Source organism: Phocoena phocoena, chromosome 7, assembly GCF_963924675.1.
Source record: "Phocoena phocoena chromosome 7, mPhoPho1.1, whole genome shotgun sequence".
In the NCBI taxonomy this organism is placed as follows: Eukaryota; Metazoa; Chordata; class Mammalia; order Artiodactyla; family Phocoenidae; genus Phocoena; species Phocoena phocoena.
Genome location: NC_089225.1, coordinates 97,072,957 through 97,098,113, shown reverse-complemented (window position 1 = coordinate 97,098,113; position 25,157 = coordinate 97,072,957). Strand labels below are relative to the sequence as shown.

The 25,157-nt window shown below is 56.9% G+C and overlaps 1 protein-coding gene across 1 annotated transcript; it reads right to left on the bottom strand.

The window, feature by feature from the left end:
- Window positions 1-475: 475 nt before the first annotated feature.
- On the bottom strand, window positions 476-13,562 carry SLC4A3 (solute carrier family 4 member 3). The gene is made up of 22 exons (XM_065880616.1): window positions 13,512-13,562; window positions 13,016-13,181; window positions 12,128-12,405; window positions 11,854-11,969; window positions 11,245-11,444; window positions 9,482-9,630; window positions 9,152-9,332; window positions 8,537-8,672; window positions 8,082-8,265; window positions 7,555-7,654; window positions 6,921-7,105; window positions 6,022-6,247; window positions 5,595-5,813; window positions 5,140-5,288; window positions 4,762-4,956; window positions 4,115-4,333; window positions 3,667-3,756; window positions 2,975-3,141; window positions 2,024-2,277; window positions 1,532-1,701; window positions 1,197-1,370; window positions 476-553 (listed from the first exon to the last, which is right to left on the bottom strand). Exons 1-22 carry the CDS (start codon window positions 13,560-13,562, stop codon window positions 476-478), a joined length of 3,687 nt encoding a protein of 1,228 aa, XP_065736688.1.
- Window positions 13,563-25,157: the final 11,595 nt, after the last annotated feature.

Sequence of the window (25,157 nt, the reverse complement as noted above, 5' to 3'; positions counted from 1 at the left end):
GAGCCTCCAGCTCCTCAACTGTACTTCGGGGGGGGGGGTCGAGGGGGTGCTGATAAGATCCAGCTCTGACCTTCTGTGGTCTTGATTCTCTCCCTTTCCTCCAAGAATTCTGTCCTTGCCTCAAAACTCTCCCTGATTTTGACGACCCTGAAAATAGAATTCTTCCAATTCCAGATGGGTAAGTATGACCCGAGAAACCAGAGATGGAACCAAGAAAGTGAGGCAGACACGAGACAAGGAGTGTGGTTATAATGAGCTCAAAGCCTGTGCCGGTCTGGTCTGTGAAAGGGCCTGGGTGAGACGAGGTCAGTGCCCAGGGCAGAGTCAGGGGGCCACTCTAGTCGTGGCATCAGTAGTGGTTCCAGGCACGTCTCTGGGTCATGAGGAGCCCGCTGGCCCTACGGCTGGGCTCTGACTGGGGCCTGGTGTCAATCACTAAGGTGTCGGGGTCTCCAAGGGGCACCATGGTGGAGGATCACACGGGCATGTGCAGCTCGTTGTACTCATCCTGGCCGTCCTCATCAAAGTTTGGTTCAGCATCTTCAGAGTCCAGCTGCAAAAGGGAGCAGAAGGTTGGGAGAGGGGAGGCGGACTCACCGCCTCCCGTTCCCCAGCTCCTCCTTGGGCCGGCAGCCCTCACTGCCCCTAGACCTTTCCAAGCCTCACTGTCTACAGGGACTGTGGCCCCAGGTTGAAGCACTTCCCTCTGGCCAAAACCTTCAGGTCACCCCCCAGCGATACCTCCTAATAATAATAATGATGATAGCAGCTACCACACAGAAGTACTTTGCTGGGGCTCTGAGCTCCTGTGGTACCTTTGTACACCGTGCGTGGGCAGAGGGTTTTCAAAAAGATGTCCCTTCCTCTAGCTGACAAAAACAGGGCTCAGAATGGATCTCAGCACCGCCCCGCGCCCGCTCATCCCTCAGCTGTGTGCCTTTGCTCAGGACACAACCTGCACAGCTGTCTACAGCAGCCCTGTGCTTCTTTCACACCAAGGCACCGTTCTCATTGCTTTACCTGGAATTGTGTTTAATCCTCACCACGATCCTATAAGGGAGAACCTATTAGTAGCCCCGTCATACAGATGAAAATGAGATTTCGGAACGTTAGGTAATTTGTCTGTGGTCACACAACAGCAAAGACTGGCACCCAGGGCCCAAGCCCCTAAGACTGCCCCAAGCACCTTCCCTTACCGCCTGTAGCTCCCTGTCCTGGAAGAGCCGGGGCAGGAGGCAACGCCTCAGGGGCACCGTGAGCAGCAGCAGGAAGGGAAAGGCGAGCGAGGCCGCCGTGGACTTGACCACCCAGAGCAGCGCGATGCAGCCCAGCTGGATGCACGTAAACAGGTGCATCCTCCAGGTCTTCACCTGGGGAACAGGCGTCAGGTCTCACCACATCTTTAGGAACTCGGGTCCCCAGGTCCCAACTTATCCTTCGGAGTCCATCTCCAGCCCAGAGATCCCTCGGCCCCCACCCCCCGCCACTCCCCATCGCCCCGTCGCCCCACCTCTGTGCCTCCTGGCCCTACCTTGGTCACATAGGGCTGTTCGGGATGGTGTTTTGCTGGCATGAGTATGAGCAACAGACGCTGGGACAGCTGGATGCCAGACAGTGATGTGACCCCCATGTACAGGAAAATCCCAAAGAGCACAGCCAGTGGGATCCGGCGCAGCACAGCCCCCATGACAATGGACAGGCCTGGAGGAGGTGACACACACCTATGTGACCCCTCAGGCAGCCCCCGTGAGGACGGAAGGGCCTGGTGGGGAGGAGATGAGCCGGGCCTCATCACTGTGACCAAGAGAAGATGCAACAGGACAGAGAACCAAGAAAGGGCTCAAGCAAAAAGGCACAGGGAGTGTCAAGAAGCAGGTCTGGGGGTCAGAGCAGGGGCTAGTCACGATGCGTTTGGAAACTCAGAAGGGATCTGGGTCAAGCCTGGGATGGAGAAAGGATTTAAGGTCCAAGAACGCAAGTCTGGGGGGTGGGGACCGGGGCCGTGCAAGGTGGGCGCTCTCACCCACGAGGCTGGCGATGAGCACTCCAGTGACCCGCTGCTCCCGCACCTCCTGGATCTGGGGCTTCTCGCCGGGAGCAATGGCAGTGCGCATAACGGTCAGCGCATTCACGTGGGTGACCGAGCGGACGGTGGCGGCCGTGAGCCAGGGCAACCCAAACAAGCCACAGAGCCCACCCAGGGAGCCGATGAGAAGCAGGTCCAGGTGGAAGCCGGAGCCTTTGAGCAGCCTCCGCGCCTTCTGGCTGACGATGAGCCTGAGGGGAGAGGATGGGAAGTGGGGGTGAGTCGGGGGTGGGGGGGTGGCCAGCGACAGGGTCAGGCACACACAGCAGGGACGGTGTAGAGGGGGAAGGACATGCAGAGCAGAACTCTCCCAGGACCTGCCAGCTTCCTCTTTCAAGTTCTCAGATTGAAGTTCTCATATTTAAGCAAATCTGAGGCAAATTCCCATACTGTGGATATTTAAAACACCACAAAAGCCAGATGCCAGCTCTCACCACATCATTGTGGTTTAACCAAAATGAGATACATGTGAGCGTCACTGAGAGAACATGCTGCCAGGGTTTTCTGAGGACTGTCAAGTGCCACCCTGCAAGTGGTGGTAGTAACAGACAGGTATCATGTCAAAGCACCACGGGGGGGGCTTCCCTGGCGGCGCAGTGGTTGAGAGTCCGCCTGCCGATGCAGGGGACGCGGGTTCATGCCCCGGTCCGGGAAGATCCCACGTGCCGCGGAGCTGCTGGGCCCGTGAGCCATGGCCGCTGAGCCTGCGCGTCCAGAGCCAGAGCCTGTGCTCCGCAACGGGAGAGGCTGCGACAGTAAGAAAACCGCGTACCGCAAAAAAAAAAAAAAAAAAAAAAAAGCACCACGGGGAAACCACACCCCAGGCCCATGGACACCCTCCGGCCGCCAATCCCACGGCTCCCCGCTCCCCGCCCCCAGCCCTCTCACGCAGTGATCTGTGTCTCCATGAAGATCAGGATGAGGACCAGGAGGGCGGGCACGGCGGCTGCCACCATCATCCAGGGCGGGAAGGGACGGGCGCTACCCAGGGGCGGGATGAACCACGTGCGCTTATGGGGGGAGGTCACTGAGAGCCCCGTGGGCACCGTCAGCTTCTGCATGACCAGAAGGAAGACCGGGTTCAGGGCCGCTAGCAACTCCACGTAGCAGCTTCCCCCCACCAGCTCTGTGTCCCCAGTACCAGGGCTCCAGGGAACATGGGTGTGAACAGGTTTGGGGAAAATCAGTTTTGTATCCTCCAAAGTCACTGTGCCTCCAAGGGGTCTGGCAGCAAATGAGGAAATGATATACCTTCTCCCTGAGCCCCAGAGCTGCCAGGAGACCTGCTGCAGGGGCACCTGTCATTCTGCCCCCAGTCCCACACCTGGTCCTCCAGGAGTCCTGACTAAGGGCCATACACAGCCCCAGACCCCCTGGCCGGCCTCCTCAGCTGGACCACACAGCTGCTTCTGAAACCCCCAGCCTACCCACCCCTGTGCAGCCCCAGCACATAGCCATTCCACTAGGAAAGCTGGGTTCCAGCCCTGACCGGCTGCTGGCGCAATGGGGACATGTTATGGCCTGCCTCTCAAGCCCCTGGGTTGAGAACCAGCTGCCAGAGGGGGTCGGGACTCACTCACCTGTGTGTAGGTGTCTGTAATGGAGTAATCCACCAGGACCATCACCAGAATGGAGATGGGGATGCCGAAGTCCCCGATGATACGGCGAGCCTTGAGAGGGGCCAATGAGGGGAAGGGAGCAAAAGGTAGATGGAGGGGAGGGTCAGGAGACTAACATGGGGGTGTTTTACCCGGACCCCTCTTGGGCCTGAGCAGGAGCCAGAGGTCCCCCGACCTGTCCCTTTAAACCCCACAGGTGCCAGCCCAGCCCAGCCCACGAGGGCATTCCTCTCCTGATTACACTTCTCTGAGGCTTCAGACAGGGGCAGAGGCTGCACAGACTTGGATGAGGTCTCCCATGACCAGGAGAAGGGGATAGCCCCTCTCTTGAGCGGAGCCTGGCAGTGACAGCAGGTACCGCGGGACACCCACAGGGGGTCCACAGGCCCTACTCCCGCCAGCCACGCACCTTGCCGCCCAGGAAGCGGCTGTTTCTGAACTTGCGCAGGAAGAAGGCAATGAGGAAGGTCCCAAGCATGAGGATGAGGGACAGCAGAGCCGTGTTGGGTTGGTTCCTGGGGCCCGGCGGCCCCTCGGTGGGGGGCAGGGCACTCCCATTCAGGTCCAGCTCAGCTGCCAGGGCTCCCCCAGGGGGGTAGAATGGCAGCAGTGGGTGCTCCGTGAACACCTGTGTGGGTTACGAGGTTGCCCTAGCGCTCACCTGGGCAGGTGCCTGATTTCATAGCATCAGTACACCTGTGAGGGAGAGGGCGGGCCCGTCCCACACCTAACCGGGCAACGTAACACAGGACATGCAGCTCCATCTCACACACAGACGCCCTTCCTCTACATACAGTGACCCAAGGCCCCCAGACCCGTAGCCCTGACAATGCCCCCTTTCCGTCCCATACCTGTTCAGGTGAATCCTGGACTTCAAACCTCTGGGTTTGACTCCCTGCCCTTCAGCTCAGACGTAGCCCTAGGGCGTCCTCAACCCCCACGCCCACAGCCTACAGAGGCTTCCTCCTCGTCCCTCCTCCCCCCAGGCTCTCCTTCCCAGGGTGCTGCCCAGCCCCCATCTACACCCACCCCCCCAAGACCTCTCAGGGCCTCCACCTTGTAGAGCTTGTGGAAGGTCTCATAGATGAAAATGAGCGAGATGAGGAAGGCGAAGATCTCCTGGGTGAAAGGTGAGATGTAGCGGACCAGGAAGCTGCCTTCCGCGGCCACCAGGGCAAGAACAAAGACCACCAGCCAGAGGCCAACCCACACCCGGCCTGTGAGGTACTCCAGGCCCTGGGCTCGGCAGAACTAGAGGTCGGGAGAGAGAGGTGGTCACCCACAGCCATCTGACCTGGCCCTCAGGGCCCCACGGGACGGGCAGGAGGTGAACCCTGAGGGAGAGGAGGGGGAAAGACCGCAGGGGCCCATCACCTGGGCCAGGGGCACAGGGTGGAGCAGGTGACCCCTGGGGAGGGGCGGGGTGGCTGTCACCTTGAAGAAGGCTTCTTCGAAGACGAGCAGTGGCCCCGAGAAGCCGACCACGAGCAGCGGCTGGGCCCCCAGCAGAGAGAAGAGGACACCAAGCACAGCCGTGGACACGATCAGCTCAGACACACCCATCAGTCCTTCTGTCTTCTCCCCTGGGGCGGGCAAGGGTCAGTGGGACGGCCCTGGCCTGGCTCTTTCTACCTGGCCCCTCTTTCTTGTCTAGTTTCCCCTAACCTGGGGACCCAAGAAAAATGGAGCAGCCCCCCAGAGTGGTAGCTAGGGACCCTCACCACTCTCAGCCCTCCTGCCTCTCACCACCAGCCCCCCACCCCGGATCTCCCACCCCTTGCACCCACCTCCTTTCACTTTACTGTCATCCCAGAAGTGACCACTGGGACACCCTGACCCAGCAACCCTGCAGGTGACAGTGAGCCCCCTCCTCTCCTCCCGCCCCTCACCTAGCAGCCCCCCGAAGGTGATGGCGGGACTGAGGGCAGCGAAGTAGATGAAGAGCACGGCAGCCACGCACTGGGAGTGCAGGGCGTCCCGCAGGTCGCTAGGGTAGTGCGGGTACCGGCGCTTCACATCCCGGACAAGCCCCCCAAACACCGAGCCAGTGCGCAGCAGGGGGTCGTCGTCAGGGGGCACCTCGGAGCCCCCTAAGTCCATCGCCAGCTCTGGGGGAACAAGAGGCTGCTGGAACCTCGTGCTTGGAGCAGGCCCTGGGCCCAATCCTTCCCAGCCTGGGACGCAGTGCAGAGACCTGGGTCAGGGATTGGAAGCTGACGTGCAGGGCTCAAGAGTCGGGATGGGGCTGGGGTCAGAGCCGTGGGAGCCGCGGAGGGGGCATATGTTCAGGGGGCTCCAGGCCCCAAAGGGTCTGACCTTTCCCAGGGGCCACGTAGCCGCCCTGGGTGGTCATCTCAACTTTGGTCTGCTCCCGCTCCCGCCGCTTCCTGAGCAGCTCGCGCTGGAAGGCAGCCACGGAGCGCAGCAGGTCTCGGCCCTCCACCTCGGACGGGGGGATCACGATGCTGCCATCCAGGAACTCGCTGATGGCGCTCAGGAGGTCCTGCCGGTCGTCCGCCTGATAGGCAGCATCGTGGAATAGCTGGAGGCAGGAAAGCCAGGGGCTAAGCCCATGCCCAGGGAGGCCCTGGGACGGGGGGCTTTGGGGAGGAGGTGTTGGGCCATCAGAGAGCCAGAGGCAAGGTGGACGGTCAGCCACATACACAGGTCCAGTATACTTATCAAAACTCTGACTCACGTCCCTGCTGGCCGGCAGGCAGCCACGGCCCTGAACACCTCCCAAACCCCCATGACTGCCCGTGCTCTTCCCCTGGGAGCCTCCAGACTTTTCCAGAATGCAACAACTGAAGGGATGACGCCCGGCATAGCGCTACCAATCCAATCTCCATCCTCACTGGAGAGTGCCCACATCCTGTTGGTTGGGAAATATTTCGAACATCACCCCTGGCTAGAGGACCCTCCTGTCCAAGCCCAGCTTCCCTTTCGAGTCTCATGTCACATCCAAAGCTTCAGCGTCTGGGCTTCTTCGTTCCTGCATCCACCTCCCTGTCCCCTCCCATAGCCCCAGCCCAAGGCTCCCTTTTCCCTCTCAGCTCACCCCTCCCTCCACCACTCCAGAGCGCTGCCTCCACCCCGAAGGGCCACTAGCACCCCTGTACCCATGGATACCACTGGGGGCAGCGAGTGGGACAGAGAACAAGCAGGGCTCAGGGGAACAGGCCTAGAACGCCCAGCCTGGGGGCTGCCGGACCCACCTTGTCAGACATGAGGGTGGCAATAGAGCGCCCAAGCTCGTGATAGTCAGTGCTGGTGTGGCCGGGCCCCAGCATCACGAAGAGAAAGCGAACCGGCACGGGGACCTCAAGCACAGACTCCAAGAGTACAGCTTCGTTCAGGCGCACAAAGGCTGCCGCTGGCTGCTCCAAGAAAGGCACACAGCCTGGCGGGACAGTAAGGCACAGGGTGCTGGGCAAAGGGGCGCAGTCAAGGCAGGCCCTGGGGGGATATCTGGGGCCATGATGTATAGTTGAGCAGGTTGTGCACTGCACAAAGAAACCCCAATCTAAAGAAGCCCTATTTGCTTATATGTCTGTACATTTATTACAATTTACCAGCAGATGGAAATCAAGGATCTTGAGGAAGGGGTGCTTTTTTCTAATTCTCACAACGGTGTTATATGGACTAGAAGCAATCCAAGGTAGCAGAAAACTGGATGGGAAGCAGGCAGAGGATTAGGGAAGATGGGTTGAGAGGAAGACCAGGGGCAAGGTGGGGGCCTGGTTGGGGATGGACGAGGCAGCCTGCAGGCCAGAGCTCAAGACAAGCAGACCATGGAGGGGGCATCCACTCCCTGTAGCCCACATGCCCCCAAGGCCCAGCCCTCCTTACCCACGAGCACAACAGTAGCCTCAGCATCTTCAGGGATCTTCTCCAGCAGCTTCAGGCTTTTCCCCCGGTGACCATCTCCCCCAGGCATGTGGAGGGGCTTCTGAGGACGCAGAACTGGAATAGGGCTGGGACCCAGACCGGAGGCCATGGCAGGCCCTCCCATCCCTTGTTCCAGGCCTGGACTCTGCCCACCAACCCCTGGATCTGGGCCCTGCTTTCTCCCTCCCCAGCCAGGGTGGAGACTATTGGTGAAGTGCCCCACAGCAGGATCTGGACCCCTCCTCCAAGCCCCCTCCTACATCTCAGCCTTACCTTGTTTAAATGGCTCCCCTGGGTCTGCCCCGTCATCCCATTTTAAATTTCTGTTTCTCCAGGGCAGGGGTCCCTCCTGAATGTAGGTCCCCCACATCCCTAGCATGGTGCCCGGCAACCAACCTTCCTGACCCACTCAATGAAGCCATCGTGGCCTCCACTGAAACTGGAAGCCCTCCTCATCCCCCAGCCCAGGTCAGAGCAAGGTGACTGACCTCCTTGGCCTCAGGGTCATGAGGCCAGAGTGGGGCTGGCTCCCCCAGGTCATCAGCCACGGTAGGCACTGCACCATCGGGGCCATGGCTGGGGGTTGGGTGATGATTCCCTAGGACCGAGTTCACGCTGGAACTGGACGCGTTTCGGGGAAAGAAGCCACTGTCCTTGTCATCATTGGGATGGCTGAGGAGAGGGCAGAGGGGGCAAGGCAGGTTAGGAAGACAGCCCCTTGGTGGCCTGAGGTCATGAGGAGATGAGGTCCGGGCCTCCATCCTTTTTGCCTCAATGTGAGAAGAAACTTTCTAACGGTTGGTACTGTCCAAAGATAAAGAAGGAATGAGCTCCCCATCATTTGGGGTATTCAAGCAGAGGCTCGAGAGCCACTCAGTAGAGTCTGTGCTCCTGGAAGGCAGCTGAACCTGAAGGCGCCCTCCCAGGTGCCCCACCCTGGCACCTGTGTTTCAGCAGCAGGGTGCGAAGGACACTGGCCCTGTCCTCCGGCCGGATCTGGTCAGACACAATCATGGTCTCCACCACGAGGTGTGCGATGCCTGGCAGAGTGGTCTGCTCCAGGTCCAGGAGGGCAGCTCCTGGGGGCACAGTCAGGGGAGGGAGCACGGTCCCGTCAGGTAGAAAAAAACCACCCCCCAGTGGCTTGCTCCCCAAGGACAGGCAGACATGCTGGGTGAGCCAAGCACCTGATGTGCCCAGGTGCATACACAGCTCCATGTGGCCACAGCCCAGCCCGAGAGGGATGCAAAAAGAGAGCACGGGGTGAGGGCACAGCCCCTCCTTGCCCAGAGAGGGGGTCATCTGTTGATTTACTGCATGTGGACAGATACCTACTGTGCCCCAGGTACAGTGCTAGGTACCTGGGCACAGCCCCACCCCTCAAAGCTTATGGCTGTGCAGGCAGCTGGACCCCATGTCCCCAGAGTGGCAGCCAGACCTCGCCTGGCCCCAGGGCTCCAGGGAGCAGTCCCTGGAGCTGGGAAGCCCAGCACAGGCTGAGCTCTGTGGTTTGTGAAGAGGGCCTACAGCTCTAGGGACAGGCCTGCAGGGCCCCTACCGTGGGCGATGGTCCTCCTGAGCTCCAGCAGGCTGCGGAAGGAGAGCGAGGCCACGTGCGGCTTCCCCCAGCGCTCCGTCTCTTCCTCCACGTCCTCTTCAAACTTGATCCAGCGAGCCGTCTCCCGCCAGTGGGGCTCCTGGCTGCGGTCCAGCATCAGCTCATTCAGCTCCACAAACACCTGGGGTGGGCGCCAAGGGTGAAGGCCTGGAGGCCGCCAGGTGGGACCAGCTGTCCTGGGGACATGGCGATGGGCCAGGCAGGGAGGGAGGGAGAAGGGGGAGGAGAGGCGAGAAGAATCCAAAGGCCCACTTCCTCGGGGTCCGGTACCTCATGAGGCCTCCGGTCCAGCTGCTGCTTCTTCTTCTTCCTGCGCAGGATGGGGGCCAGGCCACTGGGGCTGCCCCTCCCGCCCTGCGTCCGAGACGGCTTCTTTACCAGGTGCCGGCGCACACCAGGGTTGTCCTCCAGCCGGTGACCTGTGGAGAAGATGGGCTTGGCGGTCCCAGGGTTCCAGCTCAGGGCCTCGGGGTCATTGCCAGCCCCTCCAGCTCTGCCCAGCCATTCTACTCGGTAGTGCGGGGGGGCCGCCACAGTCACCCAGGGACCATGCGGACAAAACCATATCGTCCAGCTGGGCCATTTCATACATAAGGAGACTGAGGCCCAGAGAGGGGAAAGGACTAGTCCAAAGTCACACGGGGACACTGGCTAAGCCACAGTAAAAGGCAGACCCCCAACTCAGTCCACAGCCCCGGTCACGGCCACTGCCTCTGACTCGGCAGTGCCAGGACCCACATTAAGTCACCAGGCCCCGCGCCCTCGGCACCTGCCCTGTGCCCCTCAGCACCCACGTGTACTCCCCCATGGGTACACATCCAGACGGACTCAGGCAGAGCTTCTCTCCCTTCCTTCCCATATGCCCTTCCAGGCCCACAGCTGGGGGAAGGCCAGCAGCCCAGTTACTCACAAGCCGGTCCGCCCACCATGGGGCTCAGCTGGCCCCTGATGGATTCCCACAGGTCATAGTCCTCAAGGTCCAGCACAAACATCTCTAAGTCCTCTGAGGCCAGCGAGTCTCGAGGGCTGGGGGCTGGAGCCCTCTGAGGGCTCTGACCCTCAGCGTCCCCGGGCCCAGGGCTCAGTGCCCCGTTGGGCTCTGTGACCTCCTCCAGCGGGCTCATCATTCCCCCGATGGCCAAGGCCTCAGCCCCTGCTCCTTCCTAGAGCCCCGGCTCTCCTGAGAGGTAGGAGCCTGGACAGCAGTGGTCTTGGTCCAACCAGAGCTTGAAAGTGGCCAGGCCTCCTGACCCCGACTCCCCAGGTCCCCAGGCCTGCTCCCTGCTGCTTCCAGCCTGCACCCTAGGTCTGTAAACACGCCCTCCCCCTGACCACCCCCCCATCCCACCGCTGCCGCCACAGCCGCTGCTGCTGCTGCCATCGGATTGTTCCTGTCCCTGTCCTCAGGCCCTGGCAACTTTCCATGACGTATTACACTCAGAGCCCTCCCCCCTCCCACCCCACCCCTGCACACACACTGTGGTTCCAAGGGGAGGAGGGCGGGGTCGGTGATGCCCCTGGCTGGGCACAAAGCCCCATGGGTGCGGACAGGTGGCACAGAAACCAGGGCACTGATAAGACGGAAGGAACGTGCCGAGATCACAGCCAGGCCCGGCCGAGGGTGGTGTGATGGGAGTAGGAGGCTCCTGACACAGGGAGAGGCAGGGCCTGGTGGAGTGGCTGGGACTCAGGGTCCTGGTTCCAAGCGGGTAAAAAGAATTTGCCCCGAGAAGAGAAGCCTCGGGGGAGGGGGGGTACAATGATGTCTCCAAACGTCATGTGGAAAAAGGGCTGCCTTATTCCAGGGGTGACTCAGAGGACACAACCAGGACGGAAGGGCAAAGGCATCGTGAGGGGAAGTCTCAGCTCTGGCACCCGAGGCATGGCTTGGTGAGGTAGTGAGTTCCCCATCACTAGCCACATTCCAGCAGACAGGGATACCGCAGAGGAGCTCAGCCCTGGGTGGGGGAGAACACAGAGCCTCTCCAAGGTCCCTCACAGGCTGGGCACCCCTGGAAGTGGGTGTCACTCACTCTTCATGTCGTCCAGGTCCGCGGAGCCCAGCATCTGGGCCTCCGCCTCATCCGTGGGCACCTGCTGCTCCGGGCCACCCGGGCTGCCCAGGGCACTGCCTGGGCATAGCCGTTCCCGCAGGTCATAGCTGGCCGACGGGCTCCGTGGCCGGCTCTTCTCTCCGGCGACTCGGGAGACCCGGGCCCGCGGACTAGGGGAGCTGAGGAGGCAACACGGCAGCCTTGAAACTGGCAGGGACCCTCGGTGGAGATGGGCCAGGGGAGGGGGTTCCTCTGCCCTCCCCCAGCTTGGGGCAGGGCCTGGAGAGGCCCCCTGGGGACTACACACAGGCTCCTCCTGGGCAGAGAGAAAAGCTTACCTCCACCTTCCTGCCCCCGCCGCACTGGTCCCCAGTTCTTCTTTGTCCCCATCCTCCTTTTCACCCAGACACCTTCTCTCTCCTGGAGGACTCTCCCTGCCCGCCCTCTGGTGCTCTCCTCCTTGCCAATCATGCAGAGAAGGGGCACGCCCTCCCCGGCTCCTCCGCCCCGCCTCCTTTCCTCCTAGCTTCTCCACTGGGGTCAGGAAGGAGCCTGGGACCTGCTCTGGGCTGGGCTGGAGGCCAGTACCTGACCGAGTGCTGGGGGCTCTTGTCGGAGCGCGGGCCCACCGCGGGCAGGGGCTTGGTGAAGGCGGCCCTCCCCGAGAGGCCGGGACTGTCGTCCTCGTCACTTCCAATGGAGAACTGTGGATAAACCCCGTGTGACCTGGGTCCCTGCCCTGACTCAGCCCCAATACCCCACTCAGCCCCGCCTCCCCCTAACCCTGCCGGGCCTCCCCTCCCCCCTCCAGGCCTCCCCTCCTCTCCCTGAGCAGCCAGCCCTCCCTGGGGACAGACCTTACCTTTGCTTTGGGTGGGGACCCTGCGGGTGGAGGTTCTACAGGCTCTGCCTCAGACTCCCCTTCCTCTTCCTCCTCCTCTTCCTCCTCCTCATCCATTCCGGCTCCCCCCTCCTCCTGGATGGGAGGGGTCCCCTCAGAGGGGGGAGCAGAGGTTCTCTCCTTCTTCCTCTTCCTCCTGGTTTGCCGGGCAGAGGTGGCGGGCAGTCGCCGCAGCTTGTGGGGTGGAGGCAGGCGCACCGAGAGCGGGTGGTGGGTGTGGTGGGATGTGTGCCGGTGAACTGGGGGTGCAGGAGAGCTGGTTGGGGCCCCCACAGCAGAAGGGGGCCCCTCACCACCCTAGGGACGCATGCCTTATTCTAGCTCAAGGCCTCAAACAAGGGCACCCTAGTCCTTCCTCCAGAGTCAGGCTCCCCCCAACACCTGTACACATAGCCTGTCATTGGGAAGGCCTGGTAGAGTCGGGGGGATGGAGTGATGGAGAGGGGAGGTTGTGACAGGGAGGATGAGGGGATGAGAGGACAGGACACAGCAAGGAAGGGAAAGGTAGAGTCAGCAGAGCTAAGGAGGGGAGGAGAGGTGGCAGAGAGACGAGAGCAGGGCCAGAGGTATGACAGAGCCTTGAGGAAGATGAAGGTCACCAAGGGAGGCCTCAGGCCCATCTCCCTACATCTCCCCTGTGTCTGGGGCTCAGCTCCCCTAGCAGGCAGACAGGTGATGGGTAAGTGAGGCAGGATGACTTAACATGGCATGGTGGCCCAGCACAGCATCCAGCACAGCATCCAGCATAAGATGACACTGGGTGACCAAGCCAGTGGTGAGCACGGTGATGGTGGCAATGAAGGTGATGGCGGTGAGGGCGGCCACACTAGGGGTCCCCAGGCTACCCACACTCAAAGTCCCGCTCGCTGTAGCTGCGGCTGGGCTTCTTGGGGTCCCAGGCCGGGGGCTTGTTGATGAGGTCCCCAAACCTGCTCACAGCCAAGGTCTTGCCCAAGTCATCATCCTCCTCCTCCATGTCTGGACTCAGAGGGGGCTCCTCCAAGGGCACCCGGACCTGCAAACCCAACAGCCTCTTCTAAGGAACCCTGACGCATGAACGCCACACACCCACCCCAACTCCAAGCCCTAGGTGGAGATGGGGGAGACCAGCAGACTCGTCTTCTACTCCCTGTGGCCCAGGCAGGGGTCAACCTCCCAGGCTTCCAGGGCTTGGGAGGAGAGGGGGCAACAGATCCGAGAAATACCAAAAGATCCCCTCTTTCTCCGTATCTCCCGCCCAGCTCTATCCCTGGGTCTGGGGGTCCCAGGGTCGACCAGAAGACCCCCCTATCCTCCTTGAGGTCCCTCCCCCTCCTCTTCTCCCACCCCCGCGAGCGTCAGTCACCTGGGGTAGGGGGGAGGCGCCCCCGGGCGGCGGAATCACTCCATTGGCCATGTCCGGAGAGGCGGCTTGGGGGGACTTTGACTCACTGAGGGACCCGTGACCCGGGTGAGAAGAGGGCGCTGCGCGGACCTAATGGGGAGCCCTGGGGGAGGAGGGCGGGGTCAGGAGCCTCGCGCGGCCGCCCCCCCTCCCCCTCCCCGGAGCTGGATCCCCCGCCCGCCCGAGCGCCCATCGAGGCCCCGCCGCGCCCGGGATGCCCCGGGGCCCGGCCCGCCGCTCCCCGCCCCGCCCTGCGGTACCTCGGGGCTCCGGAGCGTGCGGGGCTCGGGCCGACCGCCGCGCCCCATCTCCTTCCCGCGCTTGCCCCGGGGCCTGTCGCTGCGCAGGGCCGGACGGCCTGGGGGCGCCCGCGGCGGCAGCGAGCCTGGCGGGCTGGGCGGACGCAGGCGCCGGAGCCCGCAGCCCGCGGCTCCACCTCCTCTCGCTCGGCTCCGCAGCTCCGCCGCCGCCGCCGCCGCCGCCGCCGCCGCCGCCGGGCCGCACAATGGGAGCGGGCGGGCGGTGACTCACCCCGCCCCGGCCGGCCCGGCCCCCACGCGCGGGCCCCCGCAGGACCCCACCTGCCCCGCAATCCCTTCTCCGGCGCCCCACGCGTTGCCGAAGGCGGGTGCGCCGCCCTCCACTCCCATAATCCCCAGATGCACGCACCACCTTGCTTTTAGCCTCCTCTCCCCGCAAGAGCCGTGGAGGCGACCCCTCCGCAGACGCCAGCCCCTCCAACCTTGGGAACTGAGCTCGCAGGCCTACGGGAGCACCCACCACCTGTCCCTTCGGTTCCGCTATAGCCTCAGATGCCTGGCTTCTGCCACCAGGCAGCGCCCAACATTTGACCTTGGCAGTTACCTCCCTGGCCTCGGTTTCCCCAACGTAGCCAGAGGGGCCTGGAAACGGGGTGTTCCGAAGTTCCATCCAGCTCTAAGATTCTGCACCTCAGTTTCTACACCCTCTCTCCCCCTCCTCCACCCCCCTAGGTCACATGTCTTCCAAGGGCAAAGGTGTTTGGAAGGAACGACTGGATCCCAATTTGACCTTCTGGGGGTTTCGCTGAAACTGAGCACCTAGCACAATGCCATGTCCCTAACAACCCCTCATTAATAGCTGGTGGAGTCACGTCCCTGAATCCTGAGGAGAACTTAGGAGGATGCTGGGGGAGAACCCAGGGTGGAGCTGCTGGGCAGGAGAGGGGCCAGGCCCAGGAGAGAGAAACCAACGCCTGCCCCGGCGGGGGCGGGGAGGGGGGGGGAGGGGGGGCGGGGGGGAGGGGCAGGGGATGACAGGATACTGGACACGATGGTCTCTGTGTGGGGAAGAGGTTTAACCCTGTGACCTTGGGCATGTAATTTACCCTCTCCCAGCCCTGTCCTCTCCTGGGTCTCAGCTCAACCTGAGGGAAGATTCTCTACATTCAGAGCCGTCAGGGGGAAGAGGGGAAGGCAGCTAGTATCTGCTGAGCCCTTGGCTTTGCACCAGCAGCCCCGTGCTGGGCCCTCTCTATACTCATCTTGGCTTCACCACAACAGAGATTCATGGAGCCTTGTTACCCTGCCATGGTCACAGCTGGGAAGCAGGCTGCCGACAGGGCATCATGGGTGTATGTCCCAGCCACAGCCGTTTACCACTCCAAGCCTCTTTCAGGGAAAGAGATGTGCTCGGCCTCCCCGTCTCACAGGGTGTGCAGAGCATGAACCAAAATGCCCACCTGAGAGCCAGCTGTGTGTAAGAGTGTGTGAACTGTGCCCCAAAACTCAGGATGTGAGACCCATCTGTTATGGGTTGAATTGTGTGTCCCCCTCCACCACCACCACACACACACACACACACACACACACGCCACCAGTTCATAGGTTGAAATCCCAACCCCCAGTACCTCTGAAGGTGACCTTATTTGGAAATGAGGTCATACTGGGGTGGGGTGGGGTGGGCTCCTTTCCCAATATGAATGGTGTCCTTCTAGAAAGGGGACATATGGACACAGACATACTCAGGGAGAACGCCATGTGAAGACTGGAGTTGTGCTGCCACAAGCCCAGGAACTACCAGAAGCTGGGAGAGAGGCTTGGAACAGATCCTTCCCTTGGGCCTTAAGAGGGAACAGGGCCCTGCTGGCATCTTGATCTCAGACTTCCAGCCTCCAGAGCTGTGAGACAACAGATTTCTGTTGTTTAAGCTGCTCTGTTCGTGGAACTTTGTTACAGCAGCCCTAGCACACTAATACATGGCCCAATCCCTTATCGCTCTGAGCTAGGTAACGCAGTTCCAAGTCTCTACCTTGAGTGTTTTGGCAGGGCCTGCCCTTGCTCAGAGACACACAGGAGACTTGGAGTTCCCCGATTGGGAACCTTTCCCAGGGCTCTCTGACCTTCAGTCTACCTTTGACACCTTTGTCCTGCTTATGGCCTCCGTCCCTGTCTTCTAGCCTGTAAAGTCGGACAGCACCTGCTTTAATACCAAGACAGCCTGGGGAGGGTCTTGCCAACCTGGGTCCTGGACACTGAGGCCTTACCACATGACTCATCCCTCTGAGGCCCCACCCTCCCCAGGAAACAGCCTGAGCACAAGCCTCATCTTCCTGGGGCCCTCAGATTCCCATTCTCTTCCCAGCTGGGGACTCCCCCCACCCCATGCCCAGTCAGCAGCCTTGGTCTCTAGCCTTGCAAGCCCCTTCCTCTATCCCCTAACCCCTGGGGAGTGAGATGGAGTGAAATCTCCCCTCAAAGGATCTCTAGACACCCATGCTCATCTCTCCTTCCAGGGTGGAGAAAGAGATGCTGATGGCTCCAGTTGTTTCATACCAACTCATCCTATTAGACAGCAGTGTGTGCCTTCGTTATGCCCACTCAGATCTGCTGGCATCCAGGAGGATTTTTCACTGTGCATCTGTAATTGTCAGTCCCCTGTGGAAAGTGCCCGATGAGGTCTTCATTCCTATGACAAAAGAGTGCTCCTTGCATGCACAAAGGATGGCCACTCTGTATGCATGTCGTGTGTGTGTGTGTGTGTGTCTTTGTGTGTGTGTGTCTTTGTGTGTGTGTGGTGGAGGTTTTGTTGCCCAGTGATAGAAGATAGAAGCTCTGGTGATATGGCTGCTCATTAGTCCCAGCTCTCTCTTCCTCCCCAAACTACCACCTAATATTCACTATTCCCTTTAATAAATTCCTTTCCAGCTTACAGTAGCTGCCGTTTGCAGCTCGGCATCCCGACTGATAGAATCAGAGAAACGGGGTCTGAGTCCAGGGCACGAGCTGTACAGGCACCAGGCATTAATGGTACCAATGTCAGGGAGCTGGGGGAGAGCAAGAGAGAGAATAATATCCTATTAGCAGGCCCGGGTAACCCCTGCCTCTCTTATTACGACGTCATTCCTCACCAACTCCATCCTTCAGTCCTAAAGATAACAATCATGATCATCTTATTACCTTAAATTTCGGTACAAGCCACTTTAATATTCATATTCTCATGAACTCACAGCAACCCTCTAAGGTAGAGCATCTTTTTTTTTTTTTGCGGTACGCGGGCCTCTCACTGTTGTGGCCCCTCCTGTTGCGGAGCACAGGCTCCGGACGTGCAGGCTCAGCGGCCACGGCTCACGGGCCCAGCCGCTCCGCGGCATGTAGGATCTTCCCAGACCGGGGCACGAACCCGTGTCCCCTGTATCGGCAGGCGGACTCTCAACCACTGCGCCACCAGGGAAGCCTAAGGTAGAGCATCTTAATCCCATTTGACAGGTGAGAAGAATGAGGCTCAGGAAGTTTAAGTGACTTGGCCAAGGTCCAAGGCTCATAGGCAGCATAACGGAGGACTGAACCCAAGGCCTTCTGGCTTCATGTCTCATGTTTATCTGCACACCCACAGTGCCCCGTGCCCACCCCCACTACGCCTTGGTGCCCTCCCACAAATGTTAAACTTTCCGTGCCATGAGCACAAACTGAAATATACCACTCGCTCCCTGGATGAGTTTTTTAAGGAGACTTCCTCTTTGCTACTAGAAGCCATATAGGGGAGTGATCAAGCAGCACAAGTTCATAGCCCAGCTCTGCCATTGATACTTGCATGACCTGGAGCAAGTTATTCACCCTCTATGGGCCTCAGATTCCCCATCTGCAAAATGGCAGTAAGAACAGAGTTGTTGAGAGGACGACATGAGTTCATCTGTGTGAAACACTCAGACCAGTGCCTGGCGCATAGTAAGTGCTCAATAAACGCTAAGCTAGTTTCAATATTACTACAAATCAAAGAGACACAAAAGCCCTCAGGTAACCTGAGATTTGAAAACTGATGAAATGTACACACCTGAAATAAGTAGAAGTTGGCTTATATCTCAAAGTGCAGTAAGTCTTCCAGCCAAACTGAAGATACCAACCATGCCAATTCAAAGAAGACAGAAAGATCCGAGATCTAACTCCATCAGGGTAGATTCTGACAGTCCTTGGCCAATGAACCAATCTTTGCAATTATAATCCTAACTTGGCAGGCTGAAGAGTTTCTGGAAGATGATAGGGTGTGGGTTCAGGTAGCCCCAGGTTGCCACTGAGACTGACCTGGAATTCTTTCTTGCCAACGGTACCTCCTCCCTGTTTCCCAGAACACAGCACCCAGTGCCGTATGCTGTTGACTGGCCTCGTGGTGAGTAAGACCTTATTTTATTTTTACTAGAGAAGTAACGTGGCTTTGATTAAAAGCCTAGACTCTGGAGTTAGAGATACTGTATATAAATGCCAGTTCAATGCTTGGCACAGAATATGTGCTCAATAAATGTCATTCTTCTTATTTACTATTGTTGTTACTCTGCAGTGGTTTATCCTGTCATAATCCATGTGTCCATCAGTAAGCCTGGACTCAGTTTTGAAACAAACCCAATCCCAGGACAACACCGCCTGCCCTTAAAGTTTCTCTCGCCCTGCAGAGCCCACCTTTCAGCTCCAGAGGAACAGATTCATCTGTGCTAGGGTGACATTTTGACATATGAGTCTAGGTCCTTTCTTCTCCCCCAACCCCACCCAAACAGTTAGCTTGCTTTGGATTTTGTCATTTTGGGGGAATGGGTGGGACGGAAAGCCAGCAAGCCTTTTTGCCTTTTGTTCATACAGAGCCGAAGTCTCAGGAAACCTAGGGAGGTTTGCAGAGGAAGAAAAAGAAAAGGTTAGCAAGACCCTCAGTGTCTTGGCCAGAAACTGGGGAGGGGAGGGAGGGGTGGAGGAGCCACCCTTTGCCCTCCCCGATCAGCAAAGCAGAAGAAGGTTGCCCCCCGTTCCCCGAGATGGGGGGAGGTCAGTGAGTCCTGCCAGCCCCGTGGAACGGGGGCTTGAAATAAAAGGTTGTTTTGAAAATGTTGTAATGTTTCTTTCACTCCCAAGTGTGTAAACTGAGACCCACACACTCACTCTACACTCTACTCCAGGTGTTGGGTATACATCAGTGAAGAAAATCTGACATGGTCCCTGCCCTGGGGCAGCTTACAGACAACAAACAAGCAAAAACATAAATTATAATTATGACATGTGGCAAGCGCCACGGGGGGAAGCCCATTTACAGGGAACATTCAGGTAGCAGAGTTAAGAACGTGCTCTGTAAAGAGGAGACAATTAAACTAAGACCTGAAGGGTACGAAAGAATCAGCCATGCAAAGAGGGGTGAGTTGGGGAAGCAGGAGAAGCATCCCGGGCAGAAGGATGAGCTCGGGAAAGGCCCCGTGGCAGGAAAGATTGGCATCTGCACAGGTATCTGGGTGCTGAGGGTCTGGATGGTGGTAGGATGCGGTATCCCTGGAACCTGGTGCCACAAGGGGGCAGATTGAAAAGGACTAGAGGGTAGGCACCCTGGAAGGTCTAAGAGGCAGTAAGGTTTCAGGGGAAGAGAAGGGCTGGCGTTGGAGATCCAGCATCCCCTTGGTGAGAATCACCTTGCTTAACCTGAGTCTCAGCTTCCTCCCCTGTAAACTAGAGATCAAACTTTTCCCTCAAGGTTGTACCAAGTGCAATGATGTCAATGAAATGATTAGTACAAAGTAGATGCTCCAAAATGGCTGTTAGGATGATAGTCTCTTTCCATAATCTTTCCTGTCCTCATGACCCAGCTCCAAGGTGCTTTTTCCCACTCCCTCCACGGGCGGTAAGCTCCTTGAGAGCCAGAGCATGTCTGGTTCATCCTCATATCCCACCCCCTCCTCTCACAGAGAGCCTGGCACACTTTAGGAGCTCAGTAATGTCTGTGGCATTGAAGGCGAGTACACAAGTAGTTATAGTAACTAATAAACTGAAGAATGTTTTTGTGGAGGGCGTAGAAGTCACTGAGTCCAAGATGATCAAATGACTGAAGATGGGCCAAGAAGAAAGCATGCCATGGTCTGCTCACATCCCCAGCAGTGTCTGAGGTTCCCTCTGAAGCACACTGGAGAAATAGCCACTCATAAACACAGGCAGGAAGATGCAGGCTTTCCCTCTCCGCTTACGCAGGGCATTTCTAGGCAACATAGCAGGTTGTAATAACAAACAGGCAGGGTTTTTAAAAACAGCGTTTATTTACTGCTTTATGATCCACATAGTGCTTCCACGTACATCACTGCACTCAACAATTTGGTGACCTGGATAAGATATTGATTAGTCTCCTCTCCTCACTGTAGATGAAGGAGCCACAGAGCAGCAAGGGCAAGTTGCTTGCTTGTGGTTAAATAGTGAGATGCGAAACTAAACCATAATCCCGGATCTTTTGGGTCTAAATCCCCTGTGCCTTTTCCTATAGGACCATCACACACACTGACTCTTGATTAGGTACATGCAAAATGCTGCACGCACCCAGAGATGGGCAAAGCAGCCACACAGAACGGCGCGTGAAATTTCAGCCACAGCTAACCAATCCGGGTGGGGTCTTCTTAGAAGCTACCGCAGCATCTTGGCAACAGAGAAGGACGTCACCCCTCACTCCTCATGAAATAATTCATCAGCAAAGATGGACCCTCTCACATTGAGAAAGAGGGATGGGTCTTCGGGCTGACCTGTTCCCCTCTTCCAAGTCTTAGGAATCAAAGCTTACACCACTCAGTTGGGCCACTGACCGCCCCCCAGGGCTTCATATAAATTTTTAATATAATTTTTGAATCATAACACATTGAGAGTTTTTTAAAATACTTTTCAGCTAAAAAGTAAAAAATAAATAAAAAATAAAAGTCAATTCCACCCCCTCCCCCTTCTGCCTCGTTCTCATCTTCATCCCCTACCACAAATATCTGTTTATTCCCTCCAGAATTTATTTACACAAATAGAAGCAAACGTGAATGTATATTTTATCCCCTCCCACCTTATTTCTACATATGTTGTTATGTACAATTTCAGGGAGCGAATCCTTTCCCTCCACTGCCTTGGGCCTCCACTGCCAGCAAGCCCAAGGCCAGACAGGCAATCGATAGGCACTGGTTGGAGGGGAAAGGCCAGACTGAGCGGACAAATCGATCTCTGGTGTCAGTCCAGGGTGTGTAAGGCAAGTCCTGCAGACTGACATCTGTGCACAAGTGTCAGTGGCAAAGCAGCCCCAGTTTCTCAGAATGTAGCAGGGTCTGAGGAGGAGGTGTGTCCCGGCAACTCCTCCAGGGGGGGTGCAGAGCTAAAGGTCAGATGCTCCTAGGAGTGGTAATGACCTCGGCAGGCAACACCAGCACCTCTGTCCTCTGGCTCACCAAACAAAGAGCATCCTCAGGACAAAGGGCGCAGAGGACTTCGTTGAACTGTTACAGAAAACAAAGATGTGCCCAGAGATTTTAAGCACACGGAAATGGAGGAAGCTCCTCTTTCAAGTCCCCCAGCCTCACACGGCTTTCCAGATGACCCTAAAATGACTGGAGATTATTCTGCCCTATCCGGACCATGACCTGATGGGGCTTCTGGGAATGTGCTTGTTGATGGGCCCGGCTTCCACGAAAGGTAGCTCTGGGCCAGAGGCTGGGGAAGGCTTTCGTCAGGACCAGCACAGGCTCTTGTTTGCAGATGGTGCAAAATCACTGATGGGGAAGGGGGGTGTGCACACTGCCAAGAAAGTGGACTAATATTTTTGGGAAGTTTTAATTTGCTTCAATTAAAAATTCAGGCCAGCTCCGCACAAAACAGAAGTAGGTGAACTTATTTCCTGAAACTCTGCACCATCCTTTCTGGGCCCCTCCACCCCTGCAGAAGGAGGCTTGTCACTGAGAGAACCTCCACCCCGGCCAGCTTTTCCCAACTGGCCAGTTCCAAGATTCACACCATTTCCTCCCCATTCTCCGGCCAGATCAGACCTGGGCCCTGCTGGGGATGGGAGAGAGAAACCATCTGGCTCCAAGAGACAGGAAAAACCTGTCTCTGGGGCGTCAGCGCCAGCCTTCCAGGTCTGGGTCATGTCTATACACTCAGGGTTCTTTTCTTGAGCTTATTGGCTCTGTATCTTACAACCAGAGGAACAGGAGAAACACTTGAGAAGATCAGATGCTTTGAACAATGCATGGAACACAGTAAGGGCTCACTAAGCCACAGCTGTTAGGTTGTTACCTTCATCAGTATTTAGGGGTGTTCCTCTATAAATCTTTAACGGAGCCTCAAATACTGGCCCCACCACATCCTCCCTGCAGTCCCGGCCCAGAGAATGTAGTTGTTTCGAGGGAGTAGTTTATGAGCCACTGGGGAACACCTTTGGCCCTGACATATGCTCTAATGGACTCTGCGATAGAACCTGTGTCCTATTCATCTCTGTGGAGCGAAGGAATGAATAAATGCATCCATTCAGTGGGTTTATGAATGAGTATGTAATGCACATGCTTCAGGGGAGGAACAAAGCCGACCCACGTGCAGGTCAGGAAAGGCACAGCTGCTCAGAGTGGCCCTAAACACCCTAACGCCTTCTCCCCTGCTGGGGCCCAGCCGTTCTTTTCCCTCCCTGGAATCCAGGGACCTCGATATGGGACTTTCAGTCCTTCATGAGGAGGGCCTGAGGCTGAGTAACTGTCCTCCAGTAGCACTGATTCTTTCCCACACGGTTCCATCCTGCCGGGGCCCAGGGTTTGCAGAGGGCTGGCTGGGTCAAGGGTGGAACAAGATCCCAGGAGGATTTAAGTCTTCTCCCCGCCCCCCAGTCCCAGAAGCCACCCCCCGCCTTGGACTTCCCCAAAACAAAGCTTTACAGTGAGGCCTGTTATCAGAATACATCCCTCCCTGGGGAACCCTAAGTTGAATGCCTCTAGTCAGGGGTAGGGAGTCACCCCCTAGACCACTGTGAAAGAACCACTTCCCTTGCCCTCTAGGGCCACACCTTCCAAACACTCAGTGTTGACCTTTCCAAAGGTAACAGATAGGAATTCCAGAAACATAGTGGTCTCCCAAATTCAGGTGTGCAAAAAACTAGAACTTTTTCCTCTATAACTCAACTTTATCTTCGTGATGAGTCCCCATTTCTAACCGACAGAAAAGTCAGCCTGGTAACATTCTGATAAACTCAGCCCAATCAGTGATTTAAACTCAATCACTTCCCCACATGGGGGCCAGGCCTATCCCGCTCTCCTGAAGTGACCCCTGCAGCACTCTCTCAGCTGACCTCCAGGCCCCACTGCAGGCCTGCAGGATCTTCTGGGCCACCTCCCTTCTCCAGTCAAGAGAAGTCTGAGCAAATGTCACCAGCCCTATTCTTTTTTTTTTTTTTTGATCTTGCTCAGTTTTTGTTTTTACTTTTTATTGGAGTATAGCTGATTTACAATGTTGTGTTATCTTCAGGTGTACAGCAAAGTGAATCAGTGATACATATACATATATCCACTCTTTTTTAGATCCTTTTCCCATATAGGCCATTACAGAGTATTGAGTAGAGTTCCCTGTGTTATACAGTTGGTCCTTATTAGTTATCTATTTTACATATAGTAGTGTGTATATGTCAATCCCAATCGCCCAATTTATCTCCCCCCACCCCTTTCCCCCCAGTAATCATAAGTTTGTTTTCTACACCTGTGACTCTATTTGTTTTGTAAATAAGTTCATTTGTACCATTTTTTTAGATTCCACATTAAAGTGGTAGGATATTTGTCTTCCTCTGACTTACTTCACTCAGTATGACAATCTCTAGGTCCATCCATGTTGCTGCAAATAGCATTATTTCGTTCTTTTTTATGGCTGAGTAATAGTCCACTGTATATATGTACCACATCTTCTTTATCCGTTTATCTGTTGATGGACATTTAGGTTGCTTCCATGTCCTGGCTATTGTAAATAGAGCTGCAATGAACATTGGGGTGCCTGTATCTTTTCGAATCATGGTCTTCTCTGGATATATGCCCAGGAGAGGGATTACTGGATCATATGTTAGCTCTACTTTTAGTTTTTTAAGGAACCTCTATACTGTTCTCCATAGTGGCTGTACCAATTTACATTCCCACCAACAGTGTAGGAGGGTTCCCTTTTCTCCACACCCTCTCCAGCATTTGTTGTTTGTAGATTTTTTTGATGATGGCCATTCTGACCAGTGTGAGGTGATACCTCATTGTAGTTTTTTTTTTTTTTTTTGCTGTACGCGGGCCGCTCGCTGCCGTGGCCTCTCCCGTTGCGGAGCACAGGCTCCGGATGCGCAGGTTCAGTGGCCATGGCTCACGGGCCCAGCCGCTCCGCAGCATGTGGGATCGTCCCGGACCGGGGCACGAACCCGTGTCCCCTGCATCGGCAGGCGGACGCTCAACCACTGCGTCACCAGGGAAGCCCCTCATTGTAGTTTTGATTTGTATTTCTCTAATAACTAGTGATGTTGAGCATCTTTTCATGTGCTTTTTGGCCAACTGTATGTCTTCTTTGGAGAAATGTCTACTTAGATTTTCTGCCCATTTTTGGATTGGGTTGTTTTTTGATATTGAGCTGCATGAGCTGTTTGTATATTTTGGAGATTAATCCCTTGTTGGTTGCTTCGTTTACAAGTATTTTCTCCCATTCTGAGAGTTGTCTTTTCATTTTGTTTATGGTTCCCTTTGCTGTGCAAAAGCTTTTAAGTTTAATTAGGTCTCACTTATTTATTTTTGCTTTTATTCACCAGCCCTATTCTTCTAGGTCCTTCCCAACTGCCATATCTCCATCTGCCCCAGTGGCCTGGGGAGCATCTGACAGGTCACTGTCCTTCCTAATTCCAAACAGGGAGCGAGGCACAGGGCCCTCCGCCCTGAGAACCCCCCAATGTCAGGGGAGTTGCACCGACACTGCCTCTAATGCTCTTCTCTAAAAACCCTCCCCTCTTCCCCTCCAGACCTCTTATCTAGTTAAGGTCCCTTTCAAATATCTTCTTACAGTTTAGCCCTTTCACTTAAAACTGCAAGATCCAGCATCTTGTTCTCTCCAGTCAGCTGGGAGGGGTGAAAACCACCCATAAATTAATACTTCTCCTAACATCTCACCACACTCTGGAGGAAAGACAAACTTCAAATATGGTGCATCTGGGCCTCCCCGTCCTAGACAAGTGTACGGTTATTCAGAGATCCCCAGCCCAGGATAAAGTGCGCAGTGATCCCTCTCTAAGCGGGGCTGGCACAGAGGCCCACGCACTGCAGTGAACGGGCAGGCAGTGCGCCCAGCGGTTTGCTGACAGCGCAGGTTTGAA

Bases quoted from the DNA above. Each gene is read 5' to 3' on its own strand.
- SLC4A3 (XM_065880616.1), bottom strand. From the start codon at position 13,562: ATGGCCAATGGAGTGATTCCGCCGCCCGGGGGCGCCTCCCCCCTACCC. The intron at 7,106-7,554 runs GTAAGGAGGGCT...CTGTCCCGCCAG, and splicing joins GGCTACTGTTGTGCTCGTGG to GCTGTGTGCCTTTCTTGGAG. The intron at 6,248-6,920 runs GTGGGTCCGGCA...TCCTGCCTCCAG, and splicing joins CCACCCTCATGTCTGACAAG to CTATTCCACGATGCTGCCTA.